Source organism: Cheilinus undulatus, linkage group 7 (assembly GCF_018320785.1).
Source record: "Cheilinus undulatus linkage group 7, ASM1832078v1, whole genome shotgun sequence".
NCBI lineage: Eukaryota > Metazoa > Chordata > Actinopteri > Labriformes > Labridae > Cheilinus > Cheilinus undulatus.
The window spans coordinates 21535871-21556174 of record NC_054871.1 but is presented as its reverse complement, the minus strand read 5'-3'; the positions used below and the strand labels follow the sequence as shown (position 1 = coordinate 21556174).

Genomic DNA, 20304 nt, shown 5'->3' with positions numbered 1-20304 from the left:
ATAGTCTTAACCAAAACTGCAGTTTACTAGTTCGAGTTGGTATTTACAGTGAGCCTCCTAATGTGTCCTAAAAACACAGTGTACACAAAAACTTGTTTTATACATGTTGGACAGCTTTACTGTCATCTACGTTTCCCTGTTGCTAGTGAATAAAAATGGGAAAGTACTAGCCTTTTCCTGTGTGAGTCATCTGCTGTGTCCCACTCAACCCTGTGACATCCATTATCATAGACAGAGAAGTCTGTGTTGCACAAAAAAGCTGCCTCTTCCCCCTTAATTTAATATCTCCTCTGAGAGGCCACATTTTAGTTTACTGGCATTTAAAAACATATTCAAGTTTTTACACTTATCTGAGGTGGAAAATATTTTCCGGTATTTGTCTTCAAGCTGAATGTTTTTATTACAATCAGACTGCTAAATCTTGGGTGTGTTTATGTTTGTGAAGCATGAGCCAGCAGGTTTAAATAGGAGGAAACAAAGTAGAGGTGAAGGCCTAAAAGTGCCTCATAGATACAGAATCCTGTTCATCATTGATTTCCAAAAGGACATTTTCAATATAAGGTATTATTTTACACTTCTGTTGTTAGTCGACTCATCATAGCAGTCTTAAGTTTTGAAATTCCAACAGAAAGGGAAACAAGTACCTTCTGTTTGACACTGGACTGAACATTTTCACTGTGGGCAGATCTGACTGAAACTATGGATTAAGTCTTTAAAATCATTTCTGGACAGGAATGTTGCAAAATGGTTCATTGTTTCGTTTGGCTGTTTTTAAAGGCAGAGTGTAAAGGGACTTAAACCCTTGTGGGATATACACTTACTGGACATGTCAGTACTTCATATCCTGGTTATTGCATAAAAATGTTGTATTCATACATATACAGTGATTAATAAGTTACTAATACAAACGTGTATAAGTAACATGGCTAAGCCAGGCTCAGTTTCACAATAAATCCCTCGCCTTCCCTGTTTGCCATAGCACACAGCTTACCTACAGTCCAAATATTGAGAAACGGTTTTAGACATAAAACTACTATTGTTGTTGAACAATACAAAAAAGGTATTCAGAATGTGTGAAGGGGCACCTTTCTATTTCCTGATTTACAAAGTAGATAAGAGTACAAAAAATGCTGGTAGTGTGATTGAAGGGCACTGATTATTTTTTTTATAAAAGAAATCTTTATTTACAGTTTGCCAGAAATTGGAAGTTGCAGCAGCTTTTCAGTGTCACAGTCTTTAATGTGTAGTCCTTTTCCTTTGAGGGAAGATTCTGTAACAATGATTATAAAAATAACAAATGTTTTCTATCAGCCAATGTGAGCTGCTCTGGTCATGTGTCCAGTCTTGGAAAAGACAATGCCAACAGTTCTGTGTAAATATGAGGTTGATTTGGGGCAGAGGAGGGACCTGGTTAAGTGGATGATCTGAGTTGGGTTTTAGAAGGCCAGTTTCTTCATGAGGAGGTAGACCCTGGAATCCACCTCAAAGCCATGAAGATTGTTGGCATCTCCCTGCAGCCTCATGAGGAGGCCGCCATAAGACACATAGGCAGAGCTGAAAGGAGAAAATACACAGTTAAAATACAGCTGGTAGACAGAGTATGAGCTAATAAAAAACAACATTTTACACTCACAAAAAATATTTTAAGGGTGAATTTTCAATGAATCAAACGTGCTGCTGGATATTTTACATAGGATCACTTCACAGGTGATAATCAAACTAAAAGCCATCTACAGTAGTGCTCCTTTTATGGCATATTAGATTTTATTCAATAGAAATGTTGGATGAATATATATATATATAAAAAAACTTTAAAATGGTCACCAGAATACATTTAAAATTCAAAATAATATCAGTATACACTGCCAGTATAAAACCATTTTGATACATTTTCAAACAGATGTGTCAGTGGTCATTTAAATTAATATTATATATTTATAAAAAATGCATTCACACATGTCATTATTCAGACAGTGATTATTTTAATATATAGACCAAGGCAGAGCCCATTTATAAACAGAATAACAATTTTAAGTACATTTAAACCAAGATGTATCACTCACAGGCGTGTGGCTGCTTCTGTTGAGGTCTCGTCACCCTCGATCTTGTAAACTTTCCCATACATCACATAATCAAACTGGTCCGCTCTGAAAAAATTAGAAACATTAAAGCACAACTCCAAATCAGTGAAAATACCTCAAAGGACATGCAAAGGCACACATAGCAAAGTATACACAAGGCACTATTGCAGCACCAAAAAAATCCAGCCTGACTCTACTCTGAGCCGGCCCATTCATGACCCAAGCTCAATTCTGTGGATGGATGACTTAGGTATCTAAAAGGCTCAAACAAAATTCAGAAGGGGTTTCATCAGAGACAAGCAATGAAGCTAATGTGCTAATCAGTGTGACTGTATTCTTGTTAGGAGGACATGAACAGAGCAGAGACAGTTCTCTGGACAGCAAAATTACCAAATATTTATGCTCTGCTGAAATAAAACAAGTTAACAGTCACATAACATGTTTTGTGCCTTCCATGGTAGGAGGTTGCTTCGGGTTAACTGGGGTACCAAAATGAGGTATTTGAACCTGTGATATACAGTAGGTATCCAATGTAGTACCATGTTGGTACCAGAATTCGATGCTCATCCCTAATCAGTATAAGTACATATATATATTTGAACCAGATCGGAACTGAAAAATTAACTGCCCATCTCTAATAAAATACACGCCAAATAACCTATTTTAGTTATCAACATGTGAAGCCAGAATAGGTTACCTAGATGGTCGGTCATCCTGAGGATTGTACTCTCCATCATCTGGTGTTCCATCTTCATATAAAGTGCTGGCAATTACCAATCTGAACTTGTCACCTTTACAAATGCAAACATAGGTGGTAAATGAATGAAATTAGGTATAATTTTCATTGCTTACTTTGGATAGAAATTGTAAACAAAAGTCAAATGATGACGGAGCAAGTGATCAAACTAAATATTCAATTGAAAATTAAAAATCTAAAGGTGTGAAACAGAAAAAGATGTTTGAAAATGTATTGTAATGGAAATGAGAATATACTTGATTTATTCTGAACATAATATATGCAATGTGAGTTACTCCTCACCAAGATCAACAGGATAGATCTGAATGTTCACATCCAAGATGAGGTCCATCTTGAAAGATTCACTTTCACAATGCAGACGAGACACTGCAGCAACAGGGAAGTAAACAGAAATGACACATGATACATCATTAAAAAATATAAATTAAAATATCTTATGTAACCAATAAGCTGCTACAATGGCAAATGATTGTTAGCAGGTGAAATCGCGTTTTACTTTTACCCTTTAACCATGATAGATAAGCATATCGCATACCTCTGTCAAACTTTTTCCCATCGGGATCGATATCCTTTACATCGAAGATATCTTCAAAAAGAATCCCAGCCATCTTTATTTAAATCTGAACTGTGAATACAAAAAGGAAAAGTAGATATCAGTGAAGCAGGTCAATAAATCAACCGACATGCATGGAAATGTTTGGCTGCAATCGTAAAAGCTTAAAAGTCCTGACATACAGGGTGTTACAATAAGATAAAAACAAGAGGACGAGCCTCAAAGAATGTAAACTAAAAACTGACCAAAGCGAATATTCTAAGTTTGTTAGTAATGTGGTATTGCGTTGTGCTAAAATTATTCATAACCTGTACCCAAATACCAATGTTGCCGTCTTATATCGTTGATTTAGCGGAAGTTAAACGGGTCACATCTCTACACAGCGTTTACATACAACTCCAGCACTGTCTACTAATCAAGCTAGTTAGCCTCAGCTCATTATGTACACACAATAATCAGGGTTTACCTTAAATAGGACTGTGTTTCTTATATAGTGCGTAGAAAAACGCAGAAGTCCCTGTTTCTTTATTTACCGACTCGTTTGTAATGTTCGTCAGATGTATTATTGGAGAACACTTCATTCATCAGTCTTTCACACAGACTACCGCGCAGGAACAATGTGCGCAACCTTTGACCTGCGAACTCCATCCGGGATCATATTGTCATGCAGCTGCATACTGCCGCCTACTGTGCTGGAGTAAGTAGCAGAAGCGCTATGGGAGTATCTTAAATTAATGTTGGTGTGAAAAGCGATTTTTGTTTTTCAGTGCCAGATAGAAATTACATTAGAAAAATTTAAGCGTTTTAGCAATATGCCTGTATTACAATAGTGGAATAATACGGCTCTTTGCACGCTCTTAACTTAACCAAAGATATAATTTAAGCAAATTTTCCCTAGAGATCTCAGTGTGTTAGTTGAAACAGTTTCAAATATCAGAGCAGTCTCTCAGAATTAAAGCAAGCGGAAATGTTTAAGTTCAGTGGTGTCATCATTTACGGCATTTCTGTCCGCTTTCCAGCCCCAATTTCTCAGCCCTTGGTTGCTAGGTGTTTTAGCGTCCCATCTGTGTACCGTTGCTAGCTAACGGCTGCCAGAAAGGCTAACGTAGATGCACTTAAAGACCACAAGTCTTCGTCGAAATTAATTGTTTTTGTTTCAGTAATAGATAAACACGTTAAAGAATGTACAACCACGTAAACCTGGGGTGAATCATGCGCAAATGAGGTACGCTGGATATTCTTATAACGTCTGTAAACGGTTGTGTAGCTTGACAGCTAGTACTAGCTTGTTCTACTCGCCAAAGTTGGTGTCTGTTAAATTCACTGTAAAAGACCGTTTTACAGTTCAAAAGCAGGGATTAAAATATGTGTTCACTTTAGGGTTTACAACTCCAGAAATGTCAGCAATATTTGGTTCAAGATGCTAAACATGGCCAAATTAATTAACGATTCAGCAATACAACGGTTACGCAGTTTTCCCCCAGTTTTAAAGTTCAGTGATATACGATACTGAGCATGGAGAGATTTCGCAATGAGGATCTGTAGCCATTTACAGTGTCAAATACTGTCCTCTGTTTGCAGACTCGGCAGCATGCTCTATGGGAGTACAAACGTTGGTAAATGTAAGTTTAACTGTCGTTGAGAGGTTTGAAGGTGTTGGACACCCACATGACTTCCAGAGGGACAGCCAGGATGGGAGACATCCTGGCAACAGAGGCTGATCTCCTTGGGATGATAAAAGAGGTAAAGAAAGCTAATTTTGAGAATGCACACAGAGTATTATGCTTATAAACCTGTGTACACATGCAGTTCTACTGGGGCCGAACAGGATGTACAGCTCACTCGAAATACATGCTAATATAGATAATACTTATCCATTTTTACTGTGAGAGTACTGCTTTTCTTTCTTTTGTCTTTTGTAGTTCCTTAAATTTGAGGACTTTGACGAGACTGTTCACAGTTTTGACAAGGAATGCAAATGCAAAGGGAAGCTGGTCTCAAAGCCTCAAGGAAGTGCTCTCAGAGACTCAAAGACTCTAATCATTCAGGTAAGTTATACATGTATTGTTACCTGTTGTTCCTGTAAGTGCTCAGTTGAGATAGCCAGGAAGAGTGGAAAAAATTAAAAGCATATTTCAAATGCATCTCAGATTTTGCCACTTAGTTTTTGCTACCTTAAAAATGGGGTTAGAGAATTAAGACTATCAAACTCACTTGTTTTAAAGCAAACTTCTCTACAGTTTCTTTGTATGGGCCTTACACATATCTGTCTGTTAATTAATATTGTTTAATTTGTAAATAAAATGACCAAAAACATTCAAATTGTTATTATCCTTTACCCACTCTTCTTGTCCTGGACATTTCCAGAAAGACTTGCTAAGTTCTTTTGATGATGGAGACCACAAAGTGTTCTTTGAACTATGGGCAGACAATATTCCTTCTGAGGTAAGAGACACAGACGCCGAGGCTCAGAGCCTGGAGTTCTTCCTCCATATCCACTTCACTATCTACCCACTGAGGACACACCCCGGCAGACATGTAAGTAGATGATTTCAACTTTGTTTTTTGTTTTTTTTCTTGTTTCTTGTTTGAATGATTTTTTTTTTACTGAGATTGCAAGAATTGTGTTAATATCAGTAAAAAAAAAAAAAGTATATATAGCCCTGCTTGCCCTGCAGCTGAAAATCATAGTGTGCTATAATTCAGTGTGTCCACTAAGCTGTGCTATAAGCTTTTTTGTCACTGGGTCATCTATGATGCAATTGTTGCACAATAGAGACAATAATTTCTAACATCTATGATAAACCTACATAACAGGGATTTAAAGGTTTTTTTCAGCTGATATTGTGTTATAAACTTGAAATCAACCAATGATTGAATCTGTCTTTAGGACCAAGCAGAGTTTGAGGAGCGAATTTCCTACTTCAAGCAGTACCTGGAGACTAGAGGAGCAGCATTGAGCCAGACCACAAAGTTTCTGCCTTACTATGCCTTGCCTTTTGTTCCTAACCCCACCATCCATCCCTCCTTCAAAGATCTTTTCCAGGTATTTTGCTAAGTATGGCAAATTGCCTACTTGTTAGAATTAGGTGTAGCTCTGTTTTCTCAAACTTTCATTATGTGTATTTAGGATTCCTGGATACCACACTTGAAGGAGAAGCTGAAGCAGTTTTTGTCAGTGACACTAAAGCCGTCCAACACACCAAGGCTGCTCAGCTTATATGTATCCTTCATCATGATTTACTCTCATGACCTTGATATAAAAAGTACTATAGTGAAGATGTGTAATTTTGCCTTTGTGTCAATATTTATGAAGAGGAGATAGAGCAGCATACAGTTTCATTAAAAGTATTCATCCCTTAGATGTTTTACCCTTATACTGATTTTATATAAATCAATTGTGGTCAATATAATTTGGCTTTTTTGACAAAAAAGAGTTACAAAAAAACTCTTAATTTCAAAGTGAAAAAAGATAACAAAAAAGTAATGTCAGTTAAAAAAAATATGTTTGTAAAATTGCTTAGATATTTACCCCTTTTAAAGTAACTGACCTAATTCAACAGAGTTCCAGCCATTTGGTGCTAGTAGTCTCAGAATTGTTGAAATGGGGATCACCTGTGTGCAGTGAATGCATCAAAAGTGATGATAGTATAAAGACACCTTTGTCTGAAAGATCCAATCACTGGTTCATCGGTATTCCTGGCTACAATTACACCGTGAAGACAAAAGAACACTCCAAACAACTCAGAGAAAAGATTATTGAAAAGTGTAAGTCAGGGGATGGATACAAAACAATCGGAGGCACTGAACATCCCCTGGAGTTCAGTTAAATCCATCATCGAGAAATGGCAGGAATATGGCACATATGTAAATCTGCCTAGATCGGGCTTTCTTCACAAACTAAGTGACCATGCAAGAAGGAGACTAGTGAGAGAGGCCACAAAGACACCTGTGACTACTCTGAAGGAGTTACAAGCTTCAGCAGCTGAGCAACTATAGCGCCAGCTTTAACAACTGTTGCCTGATTCTTCACCAGGCAAAGATTTATGGGAGAGTGGCAAAGAGAAAGTCACTGTTGAAGAAAACTCATATCACATCTTAGCTAGAGTTTGCCAAAAGGCATGTGGGGGAGTCCATGGTCGATTGGGAGAAAGTTCTTTGGTCTGACGAGACCAAAATGGTTCTTTTTGGCCATCAAAATGTTGTGCTTTTGTAAGACGCTATGTTTGGCGGACACCAAACACTGCACATCACCACAAACACACCATCTCCACTGCAAAGCATGGTGATGGCAGCATCATGCTGTGGGGATGCTCCTCTGCAGCCAGCGCTGGAAGGCTTGTCCTAAAGGACAATCTGCAAGAGAACTATGGCTTGGGAGAAGATTTATTTTCCAGCAAGAGAATGACCCAAAGCATACAACAAAAGCTTCAGAGTTTGAAGACAACAAGGTAAATGTTCTGAAGTGGCGGACTTAAAGCCCAGACCTCATTTCAATAGAGAATTTGTGGCTGGAATTGAAAAGGGCTGTTCACCCCCAATCCCCATGCAACCTGACAGAATTTGAACAGTTTTGCAAAGAAGATTGGCGTACAATTGCAGTTTCCAGAGTTTTTTGTTAATTATTTTGTCAATCAAGCCAAAATTATATTGCCCATGACTTATTTATTAAATCAATAAAAGGGTAAAACATCCAAGGGGGTAAATACTTAATATAGGCACTGTATATTACATATATAACATTTTTCAATGTGCTGCAAACTCTGAAATGTGCAGCTGACACCACATATCGACACAAGAAAATTTACAGTGGGTTAGTCACTTGTTAACTTGACATTTAAAAAAATATCTTGATGAAGATATCCTAATGTAACCTGTCCACCTTAGTCATGAAAACACAAAGATTGACAGCTTAGCTTGTTTAAGCAAAGGTTTCAACAAGAGATGTATCCCTCCCTTGAAATAAGCTGATATTGTTCCTAGGTCAACACGTAAATCTCTTCACGCAATAACAGTGAACAATAAGACTTCATTCATCATATGATACTCTGACATACACCCCTCCTTAAACAGGATGTTTGAAATACAGTGTTTGTATTTTGAATTGTGTTGTATTTTGTATTTTTCTAACAAAGTGGCAACTCTGGAGGAGAGCTTTGGAAAAGATAGCAAGTATGGATTAAAATGTTTTATAAATGTCCAGTCAGTGCTAGAGTGTATTCCTTTACAGACGTCACACAGAAAGAGGGAGGGCGGACTGCTAAAGGTAATTATCCATTTCAAACAATCTCCCCCAGCATTATGTTGCAATTATATCTGTCCCCAAATCAAATCATATCCATTATGTGTAGGCTAACTTCAGAATTTAGTACAGCTGTTTTTAGTTGTCAGTACTGGGTCCTTTTTGATTTTTGGAACAGTTAAAATTTTTTGTGTTCCATTATGTGTTTTGACACATAATGCCAAGACACGAAAACTTTTCACCCACCCACCGAAGTCTGAAAGGGTCAAAATATTCTACAACTTTGAGTGTGTATATTTCTTTATTTATAAGAATTATTAATCATTATAACCATGTCTTGTTTTTTTATCCTCTGACTGGAATGAAATCCTTGATTATTATTATTTTTTTCTGTGATAGCTTGAGTTATTCTACAGGATAGATATAATGCTATCTTTGCCCAAGAGTTGTGTCAGACACACAAGACAACAAGTTATGTTGGTGTAATAATTGACATTAGACTAAATTTTAGAAAAGTTAATAAGTATATGCACCCTTAAAGACTATATCAACATTGGAAATATTAGTTTGCTGATTTTTAAAGATTGATTAACATCCACCGTTTCAATTTTGTGTTCTATTAAGTGAGACTTCTACATGATAATTACCATAAGTTAAAAGAAAGAGTTCTTCATGATACCATTATCTGTCTGTTTGTGTTATCACAGACACCATACAACAGTTACAGCTCCAACTGGTTGAATCAGACCGGCGCATCATCAGCTATGTGCGGAAGTACAACAAGATGCAGGCAGACTACCACAACCTGATTGGGATCACTGCTGAGCTGGTCGACTCATTGGAGGCAACCATCAGCGGAAAAATGGTAACTATGCTTGATTGTTGGGCGCACAGACACACACATAAACACATAGGCTGCATGCACTGAATGCAAGGACAGGCACAATCATGACACTGACAACACAACTTCCACTAAGTGCTTATATAAGTATTTAACACGTGTAAAGCTAATAATTGTAATTAAACACTTATACTAACAAACCCTCTACAAACATTGTAAATCTAAAACAAATATGTGTGCATCTTAAATATCCAAACTTACTTTGACACAAGATGATATATTAGTTTTACAGGTAACTCTACTGCCGTTGTGAACAGAATTTTTAAAGCCCAAGGGGCTTGTTGTGTTTTTGCAGATCTCCCCAGAGTACCTGCAGAGTGTGTGCGTTCGCCTGTTCAGCAGTCAGATGAGGCAGAGCGTGGTGCAGAGCACTGACTTTACCAGACCAGGCACTGTGAGTGAGAGCCCACAGAACACTTCCTCTGGTAGAAGAGTGACACAATACACAACCTTAAGGTGCTCTTTGGAACATTTTAATAAGGGGGCATCAGTCCACGGGAAGTGGGAAGCCAGAGCAGGATGTTCTGAAAGATTTAATGATAAATAAATGATAACTGATAATTGATAATACAACATTTAATTTTCATGAAAAAATGTCACCAAAATGAACAAACGACTCAAGACTCACATGCAAGAGTAAACAAGTGGGTCTCTAATATCTAGGGCAAGACTGGGCAATAATATTAGTGGTCTTTCTTTCACATTTATCACTCCCATGGAAGTGCACATCACATGCAGGCATATACAGTCATGGACAAAAGTATTGGCACCCCTGGAAAGTTTCCAGAAAATACACAATTTCTCCCAGAAATTGTTGCAATTACAAATGTTTTTGGTATACACATGTTTATTTCCTTTATGTGCATTGGAGCAACAGAAAAAAGCAGAAGAAAAAAGCCAAAAATTGACGTAGTTTTACACAAAATTCAAAGATGGGCTGGACAGAATTGTTGGCACCCGTTTAAAACTGCGGGTAAATCATTTTATTCCAAGCATGTGATGCTCATTTAAACTCACCTGTGGCAAGTAACAGGTGCTGGCAATCTAGAAATCACACCTGAAGCCAGTTAGAATGTATAAAAATTAACTCAACCTTTGTGCTGTGTGCCTGTGTGTGTCACACCAAGCATGGAGAAGAGAAAGAGCCAAGAATTGTCTGGAAAAATTCCAGGGGTGCCAATACTTTTGTCCATGAGTGTATGTGTTCACCAGATCAGTCATGTGTAACTGATACATTTACAACTTCATAAGTTAGCAGCAGCACCTTAAAGTCAGTATTAGTCTAAATAGGAAGCCACTGAAGAGAGGCTAGCACCAGAGTAATATGTGCATTAATACAAAAAATTAGCTTAAGTATTTTGAACCATCTATAGACCTTGAAAACTATTTTTGGCAATTAAGCAGATGCAGAGGTCTTATCAAGGCAATAATTCTGAGGTGAAAAAACAGATTACTGTTGTCACTCTTGTCCCATGAAAATCTAACAAAATGGTCTGGTAGAATCACTGTGATTCTTAATTCTGTCCCTGCAATAAATAGTAGGGACAGAATTAAGAGGCCAATTTAAATGATCAAACCAATAACTCAGTCTCACTTGTCCAATAATTATCATTATTGTCTTAGCAGAGTAAACTGGCAAGAAATTTGTTGATAACCCTGGCTACTCGCCTGTGCAATCAATCAGTATTTCTTTGTTTAGTGCCAATTCATAACTGAAGCTATCTTAAGACACTTTAAAAAGAGGGTAGGTGTAGATCTAGGTCTAGGTCTACTCTCTGTTGTGGCCTATTATAATAAGACCATTGTTAATCACCATGAGCACTGCACTAACAGTATTTCGCCCGTCACAGTGGCATCAAAAACCTTCCCTTTCCTTTCCTGGCCTCATAGCTGACATCCTAGACTGGTAGGTGGTCAGGCTGTCCTTCCACACTTGATTGTTTATCTACACCTCAAACTTTAGGTGACATCACAGACCTTTTTACTCCTCAAGTCAAACAAAATCGACTGTGTTTGCAAAGGGTTCTATGAAAGGAGGGTTTATTTGTTATTAGATGTCCCTTTGTCCGACTGATCCCACACACTATGCAGTTTGTATCCTGGAAGAAGCTGACCAGATCCTGGTTTTGCAGTAATACACCCAGATATGGAAGGATAATTGCGAAGCTAAATATAGCATTACTCTCAATGCAGGGCATGGACCATTGCAGCTATCAGTCACACTCAACTGCTTTTGAAAAGCAACTTTGATTTCATCAATTAGAATCAAAATTTGTCAAATTGTTTATTGAAGGCCAAAGGAGATGTACTCAAAGCTTTAAGATGTCAGCACAAGCAATGAAGTATATGACTTTTAATTGGAAAAATTCACTGCAGCTGAAGGTCAGGAATGCATTAAGTCAGAGGTTATTGTCAGCATTTCAGAGACAAATGTAGGTGTGACTTTTTTTTAATAGTTTCCGCCAAGTTACCTAATAGACTGGGTAAGTCAGGCAAGCCTTATCACAAGTGCTGACATCCTTATGCTTATATTGTTTACCATGGATTCGTACCAACTGCCCTTTGTCAAGTTGTTTTTTTGAGGATCTTATGTAAGAGCCACTTAAGCGTAACATCAAGAGGCAGGTGGAAATATAGATATCCTCAAACCCAGTAAGTCATGCTTGCTGTCAGTTGCCTCCATTTTGCTGTTTATCTCAGCTTTCTGTAATCTTGGTTCTTCTGTTTTGAACTTAAAACTTTTTTCTGTGTGTTTGTGTTTGTGCTTGTGATGCTGTTGTCCACAAAGGGCTATTACTCTATGAGTCCCTATGATGATGGCTATGTAAGTTTCATACATTTTCCATCTTTACTCTCTATCACGTAAGTCCCCATATTCACCTTGCTTGTGCTTCGCTGCCATGTCTCTCCTGTCTACTCTTTGACCCCTTCTTGTCATGTTTGCCCCCCCCCCCCCCATTTTTCTACATGTATACATTTTTGACCTGCCTTTATTCTTCTCCTGCTTTATCCCTGTCATTTTTTGTGGTTTCTGCTAGATTGTCCCAGTTTAAAGAGATGTTTGGCCTCTTTTGTTGTAAGAATGACCTCTTTTGTGAGGCCACTTGTTAAGCCCAAACAAGAGCGTCTCTTTGAGGGCGTACCTCATCATTAAATTTGTAGGTTCTCAAAGGCCACTGTGGTTATTGTTCATCCTCTCAGCGCGCCTTATTGGTTGTCAGTCTTCTTTTTTAAGGTAAAATGCTGGCCGTTTCAGTTTTCTCCCCTTATCGTTTGTTCAACGGTCCAGTTTTTTAAAGAGTTTAGACAGACAAAAGAATGGCCAAAACAACAGGCACACACTCTCACGCTCAGGTTGTCAAGGACCAGTGATTGAATTACAGTTGTCTGAGAAGACACAATCAGGACACTTATGAGTACCGTGACCATTAAATGTATGATAGGCAGACACTCAAGGTTGGGAAGTTATTTAAGAAATCCAATGGTAAGGTCAATCTCTCAACTGGTGTGTGGGAAATTAGAAGAAATTGAAACAATCAGAGACATTATCTACCATAATTTGACTAAAGGTTACCACAATCGTCCTTGTTGAATGATAAAAGATTTGCCTGAGCTGTAACTGAGAGCTTACAGACCAGATTTGCTCTTACATAAACAAGCAACTATACCACTCATCACTACATAAATCTAAAGTCATCCCCATTGGACGATTTTTTTGCTGCTCTGCTCTGGATAATCTTGCTGCAGGGGGAAAACCTATATGAGACAGGGAGCAGAGCTGTCTACTTAAACAATAACATGAACAATAGACGGCCCTCGGTTGTCCCCGTGGTCACGAAAGACTACAAGGTGAGAAGACACGTTAAAAAGGTGCAGAGAGTAAAGGAATCACTTATGTAAACTGTTCATTGTTATTGAATTCAGGTCAAGCCTTTGTTTAGGTGACCAGCAAAAAATCTGCTGGATAAATCATTTTTGTTTGACCCCACTCTTTGTACTTCAGTAGGTGTGGGGCTTTCCTGGTGATAGACTGAAACAGAGGAAGACATTTGGCTGTGCTTATGCCTAGCTGTCACACTCTCTGCTCCTCGAGGGTCCGGGAACCCCAGTGTCAAATGTCTCAGGGAAACATGTCCCCTTGCCCTTCAGCATTCTTTAAGCACTGAAATGTTGAGACAGAACGGAATTTGGGAATGAATCCAGGTATCTGTGTTCTCCTCCACTTCCGCTGTACCCACTACACCTCAAAGCAAAAATGTGGCCAGACCACCTGATAGCTCAGACGACATGGATCACTCCCCTGACCTTACACTGCTCCTGTTATAGGCCTAACTACCCAGGCTTTAGATTGGATTTCAGCACTCAAATCCCCTTTCAATTGCTGAAAACTACTTTCTAATAAGTAGTTCTTTCACTCTTCTTCCACACGCTCACACCAACTATATAATTACTCATAGGTCTACTCAGAACTGTGAGTGTTGTTGTCTCTAGTTGTGCATGTCCACCGAACAGTCTGATTTGTGTTACAGTTTGGTACGGTACACCTGATTTTGCTTGTGATTCCACAGCCGATGTCCCTCTAGCTTCACTTGTAGGGATGGATATTTTTTCCTTTTACAGAATCAGCTTCTTCATATAATAATATATAGGCTTTTTATGTCAATCAAACAACAGCTCACATAAAAACCAGCTCACATAAAAGAGACAGCACCAGCTCATTTGCAAATGACATATCACTGCAGCTAATAACCTGTTGTCCTCAACTGAGTTGTCATTTCAGTCAAACCCCCTGTTTGCTGTTACAAATTTATGATAATACAAGGGAGAAAAGCTGTCCGACTCAGTTCGAAACATGACACGTTTGCATATGTATGTCTATAAAAAGTGTTTATCCCCTTGGATATTTCACCCTTTTATTGATTTAATAAATCAATAATGGTCAATGAAATTTAGACTTTTTTGGCAAAAGACAATAACAAAAAAACTCTTTAATGTCGAGTGAGCCCAGATTTCTATATTGCATTGTCAATCAAATAACAAATCTGAGTCTTTGTGGATAGATCTCAACCAGACTTGCACATCTGGACTCTGTAATTTTACTCCATTCTTCTTTGCAAAACTACCCCTGCAAAACTGCTAGGTGCATCAATATCCAGTTTTATCCTTTACTCCTGGAACACCTGTCTACCTGTCAGATTTGCATCTCTTTGGAGAAAAGCGTCTGTTAAATGACATTGTAACCTTGTAATCAATTGTGTTTTTATCCATCCCCTGACTTTCACTTTTCAGTAACATTTTCTCTGAATTGTTTGGAGTGTTCTTACTTCTTCATGATGTAATGGTAGCCAGGAATACTGGTTAACCAATTAATGGAGCTTCCAGACACAGGAATCACTTGAGACACATTCACCGCAGTCAGGTAATCCCCATTTCACCAATAGGTGAGACTACTAGGACCGATTGGCTGGACTTCTGTTAAATTAGGTCGGTCACTTTAAAAGGGGTGAGTCTTTATGCAGTCACATATTTTCCATTACATATTTATATTTAAATGGCATTACTTTGTGGTAATTTAACTCTGACAAAGGTTTTTTGTTTGAAAAGCCAAAATATTTTGGCCATGATTGATTTCTAAAATCGATAAAAGGGTACAACCTCCAATGGGGTGAATATTTTTTATAGGCACTGTATGTTTGTTCATTATTAGCCTCATCACACAAGGATGTGAAGTAATCAGCTGACTGCAGTTCTGTCCTATCAGGGAGGTACCCTGGAAGGGTGTCAAAAAGAGTAGGGTGCCTCATAACAGTAATTGTTAGTGACATTTGACCGCCGAGAATCAATTACATACCATACCAGACTGAACTGAACCAGACCACTTGGTGGAAGCGCAGCTTGTTAGAACAGCAATCAGACCTCTAGTATATCTACTCTGAAAGTAACTAACTGCCTCTTCATGGTACCTTCTTAATACCTGACTAAACTTAACATTCTTGTTACTGACTGCATGGGCATGTTGCCAAACAATACTCTAATAAGTATGACAGCATGTAACCCCAGCATGATGTACGCATGTCCACAGCATAATAATCATGGGAGACTGCAGCCAACTTAAATGTTTTAGTTACAAAACTTATTTTGGGTAAGTAGAGGGATCCTATGCCAAAGATGATGTAAGATGAACTACTGCATGTCTTATGATAGCAACACTTTATAGTGAAAGTGTAGTAAAAATTTGTGTCAGACCACACGATTGAAAAAAAAATGCTGTTCCTTTTTGTCTCTTATGAATTTTCAACCTCTTTTAGGCTTCCTCGATGCTACGAGCGTCCATTGCACCACCGTAAGTCTTCAATTTAAAAGTAAAGCCCAATATTCTGTTTATATGTACCTATACAAGTTTGCCAACATTTTCTCATCTTCAGGAGATCCAAAGAGGTGCCAATGCTGCCCTCTCTGGACTATGAGAAACTTAAGAAAGACTTGTGTGACGGTCCAGACCGACTGAAGTCCCTGTTGCTTCAGGCACTGCGCTGGGTAAGTTTCTATATTCTTATTTACCATACCTTTTTGCATGTATTGTTTTAAAGCTGTAATCAACACATGTTGCTTTTCTTTTAAACTATTTGCTGATCATACCCATCTTTTAGTGCAAGATTTGAAATTTAACAGCAAATGTGAAGAACTCAACAAAACTTGCATATTAACAAAATGGCAGAAATCCGAAAAATTGGTGACCCTGAGTGAAGCATTTGTTAAAAAATTCCTGTAATTTGGAACCAAAATGAGATGAAATATTTAAGGATAGTACAGTTCCAAAACTGTCTGGCTTCAGATGTCTCCCCACATAACAGTCTGGCTGCAGAACATTCATCTCTGATGGCCACTTTCACAGACCATTCATCTGAGACACTGACATCTCAGAACAGAAATACACACTAAAACGTTCAAAATAAATTGAATTTCCATTTAGGGTTAGGGTGAAGCTGAAGGTAAAGGTGGGATTACAAGCCTAACCTGCAAAACCTAATAACAAAACATGTATTTAAGCCCAGTAAACAGTCTGCTTACAGGAAAAAAGCTTGTCCCCTAAGAAAACATTCTAACGCAGCAAGCATTTCTAACGCAGCTCCATTGCATAAGCTACACAGGAAACAGAGCAACATAGCTAAAGCTTAGATTTCAAAGAAACTACATAAGCCACGTATGGATAGCTAAGTTAGCTTTAAATACCTTTTCTAAAGCTCACATTGCTAAACTAACTTAGCTATAGATAATGGAGCTACATAGCTCATGTAGCTAATAAGCTCACAAAGCAGCTATGTAGCTATCTACATAGCTACATTAGCTGTAGCTATGTTTGCTATAGCTCTGGTTGCTAAAGCTCATTGCTAAAGTTCATGTTGCTAAAGCTAACAAAGCGAAAGTGAGCCACCGTTCATGTAGCTACCTCTAAAATGGGTCTATACATAATTTGATCCCCAAATAGACCTCTGGCCTTTTTCTCTATCTTAATTATGAAATGTTGTTTAGTGTGCAATGTTTACAGTGTTGTTATTTTATGACTATAACTGCCAGACTTTGTTTACAAATGAAGTTGAATTAAAAAAACATCAAAGGGAGCGCAGATGGTCAAGTGGTTTAAGGCGCTACCCATGTACGCGGGTGGCCCGGGTTCGAATTCGGCCTGTGGCTCTTTACCGCATGTCTCTCCCCACTTTCTTCCCTGTTTCCAAGTTTATCCACTGTCCTTCCTCTATCAAATAAAGGCCCAAAAATAAATCTTAAAAAAAAAAAAAAAAGTCAAATACTAGAAATACACTGTACCGGTAAATTACAACACTTCCTTTCTGAGATATTCGGTGTCTCAGATGAACAGTCTGTGAGAGTGGCTGTCAGAGGTGAACGGTCTGCAGTCAGAACCTTCTCATACAGTTGGTCGGAGTACAAAAATATTTTCTATGTTAGAAATGATTCTAACTCTTTGTCATTGTTACTACAGGCTGATAAAATACATATATTTCCTTTTTGCTGACATTTATGTTTTGTTTACAGACATTTTTACAGAAAGTAGTATTTTACTGACAAGCCACAATTTCATATTGTGGTAAGGAAAAGAAGGTTAAAAGCTTTTACATTGGACAGCTAATTAATGCCACAATTTATGAGCATAATTAAAAAAGAATACAGTTCTTATTTTCTATGCATGTGATTTTTTTGTTAATTCAGTAATAGCATGTTTTTGTATACATTTTTAGAGACTGACTCGCTCACTCCCTGGTGAACAGAGGGACACAGTGCTTCAGGCTTACATCAGTAATGACCTGCTGGAGCGCTACAACACAAAACAGGTGGGACCATTGATAAACAGCTCTAAAGCAACTGTATTCTAATGTGTTTTTAACCCTATTAATAAGTTATTTTAACAGTTTTACACATTTCTACTAACATGAACTGAAATTGCATTTTTTTGTTTGTTTCTTTTTCCACATATGTAACTGTCAGGGCCAAAGCAGAACGTAGCTTCTTGTGCTTCACTGGTTAATTAATCCCCTGGTGCTTACTTAGCACAGGCTTGAGCTGCTGAATTTGCTCTATACTGGGTGCACATAGGTTCTTTTTCTGCTTGCCCTCAATTGATTTAACTGCAGTAATATTATATAAGATTTCTGTAGTTTCTGTACACCTCTGTGATATTGTTTTTTTACATTTCAACCAGAAACGTGTCACAGTTAACCTTTGAGTCTGTTGATGTCAAATTTAAGTTATTTCCTTTGAGCCACAAAATTCTGAAAATTAAACTGTGCAAACTCACCAACTTAAAATACAGTACTATGTTCTAACAAATCTTAGTTTTCACAAGCTTATACTGAAAAGATCAAACTGTCTTTACATCAGTCTCCAACTATTTGAATATTGTACTAAAAATGCATTCATTGTGATTTACATGCAGTTGGATAAAGTCAAATTATTGTGGTAATCCACCTAAAATTGGACTTATGAAATGCTTGTGAACATGTTGGTCCAACTGAAATCGTACTAAACTGAATTCCTTGAAGTCTGACTTACACACCTATTCAGTTGGATTAGGGATTGGGATAGGGATTTTGTCTTTTGTGTATGCATCTCAGTCAGACCCAAACTGGACAAGGCATTCTAAGCATGCTCCACGGCCTCTGCACCAAGCTTTGGCCTGGATGTCAAACAGCGTAAATACTAAACATAGCAGGAGTAGCATTGTCATCTGCCTTTGGACATAACCATTAAAATAGAGGGATAAAGTGCATCATTATTATTCAAAAAGAAAGTCTAGGGTATGTAAGAAATTTACAGAGCAGTGAAGTTGTCCATATTTTAACCACTTATCATTCAACTAGTTAGCTGCTTGCTAACTTTTTAGTGCCAGACCAAATAGTAACCAGCTGAAAGACGGCATGTCAATTGCTACCATAGCTGAGTTGGCATTCTTGTGTCACTTATCAGTATACCCCGTGTGTGTATAGTGGGAGTTCAGTTGAAGATCCCAATCAAGGTTAAGCAGTTGTTCAACTTCGCTGTGCTTGTAAATATACTGATCATCTGAACAAAAAAACTTGTCCAATAACTCTACAGTCTGATTAAAGATAACTTATGGCACGTTTCCAGCCTCATGTTCAGTTGTATTCTCTTGAACTATTTCCTTTTCTTGTTTAACAAAAGGCAAGATTATAAAAGACAGGTTATATTCCAAATTTCATCCTCTAAAACAGCTTTCAAAGGCCTAAGAGCCACATGTCTGTCTCACATGCCTTATTGTTTTTTCTTTCCTATTATTTTCTTGTCACATTTCCTAACACTGGCCTTTAGCCTTAGGGCGCCACATTTAAGAAAGAAAGCCTTTAGTGAAAGAAGTAAGCGATCCTCACCTCACACCTGAGCTCTTTGTCTTCGTACTTAGCATGGTGCTCTGAGCCAAATCTAAAATAAACCACTGTATAGAGCCACTATAGTAGAGGTGGCGTGTCAAATTAAACCTTGTTCAAAAAGTTCTGCTTGACAATGGCAGAGCAATATATTACTACTGTAAAGAACATTTAGTACAGAAACCTGAGCTGGAGAATGCTGTTTGAAAAATGTTGAAATGTCAGCATTAAGTTATGGTAATTTTAAGTAAATAACTGGTAAACAACTGTACCTAATTTCAAGAGATGTAGTTCTGCATTATCCTAATGCTTTTAATCTTTTTCATAGAAAACCGTGCTTCATTTAATGAGATCAAAGAACGAGCTTGTCCGCCAGTACATGGCTCAACTCATCAATGCATTTGCTTCCCTTGCAGAGGGTAAGTGCTCAGATATAACAATTCCTTCAGCATCATTATTACTTAGAATTTGAGTCATATCATTTTTCCCTGGATGCATTTGGAGACATGGAGTAATGGCAGAACTCCAGTTTTTGTCATATCTTTACTTTGGTTTTGCCTCTAATGATCACCCTTATTACAGTGGCAGTAACATGAAGTTAAATAGTGTTGGTATTGTGTTGTGCTTCCTCCCAAGAGGTCATTTGTCTACTCTGAAGTAAAAAACAAGATACTTGTGCCCTACTAAAAAGATAAGCGCTCAGTACAGAGATGCAATACTCCAGTTAAGCCCTTAATATTGGTCTTAACAAGTTAACCCTGTAGGCCAATGGGAAGCAAGAAGACAGTACTTCACCATTGTTCTCAAGTAGGAACCCCCCTTCGCTGGTGTTTTGTTCAGTTAGTCCCATGACTCCTCAGGAAGGCTG

At 38.0% G+C, this 20304-nt stretch overlaps 2 protein-coding genes across 7 annotated transcripts in view; one reads left to right on the top strand and one right to left on the bottom strand.

The window, feature by feature from the left end:
- Positions 1 to 1159: 1159 nt before the first annotated feature.
- Positions 1160 to 4009, bottom strand: polr2h (RNA polymerase II, I and III subunit H). 5 transcript variants are annotated; one of them, XM_041791777.1, is made up of 6 exons: positions 3925 to 4009; positions 3374 to 3463; positions 3121 to 3204; positions 2779 to 2872; positions 2064 to 2147; positions 1160 to 1554 (listed from the first exon to the last, which is right to left on the bottom strand). In XM_041791777.1, exons 2-6 carry the CDS (start codon positions 3444 to 3446, stop codon positions 1437 to 1439), a joined length of 453 nt encoding a protein of 150 aa, XP_041647711.1. In that variant the 5' UTR covers positions 3447 to 3463; positions 3925 to 4009; the 3' UTR covers positions 1160 to 1436. The 5 variants fall into 5 exon arrangements, with proteins under 5 accessions (XP_041647711.1, XP_041647710.1, XP_041647713.1 ...); XM_041791776.1 differs by lacking the exon at positions 3925 to 4009 and adding an exon at positions 3706 to 3793; XM_041791779.1 differs by lacking the exon at positions 3925 to 4009 and adding an exon at positions 3714 to 3774.
- A 462-nt stretch (positions 4010 to 4471) lies between these two features.
- Positions 4472 to 20304, top strand: part of LOC121512353 (lisH domain-containing protein ARMC9) — a 41484-nt gene continuing 25651 nt past the window's right edge. Inside the window, exons 1-14 of one of the 2 annotated variants that reach the window (XM_041791585.1) lie at positions 4472 to 4616; positions 4973 to 5134; positions 5314 to 5439; positions 5759 to 5929; positions 6282 to 6437; positions 6522 to 6614; positions 8633 to 8657; positions 9341 to 9498; positions 9830 to 9928; positions 12323 to 12358; positions 15843 to 15877; positions 15960 to 16071; positions 17793 to 17885; positions 19765 to 19855. In XM_041791585.1, coding sequence (XP_041647519.1) covers positions 5060 to 5134; positions 5314 to 5439; positions 5759 to 5929; positions 6282 to 6437; positions 6522 to 6614; positions 8633 to 8657; positions 9341 to 9498; positions 9830 to 9928; positions 12323 to 12358; positions 15843 to 15877; positions 15960 to 16071; positions 17793 to 17885; positions 19765 to 19855 — 1270 coding nt within the window. In that variant the 5' untranslated portion in view covers positions 4472 to 4616; positions 4973 to 5059. The remainder of the gene's footprint in view (positions 4617 to 4972; positions 5135 to 5313; positions 5440 to 5758; positions 5930 to 6281; positions 6438 to 6521; positions 6615 to 8632; positions 8658 to 9340; positions 9499 to 9829; positions 9929 to 12322; positions 12359 to 15842; positions 15878 to 15959; positions 16072 to 17792; positions 17886 to 19764; positions 19856 to 20304) is intronic. The other variant, XM_041791586.1, reaches the window with a different exon arrangement.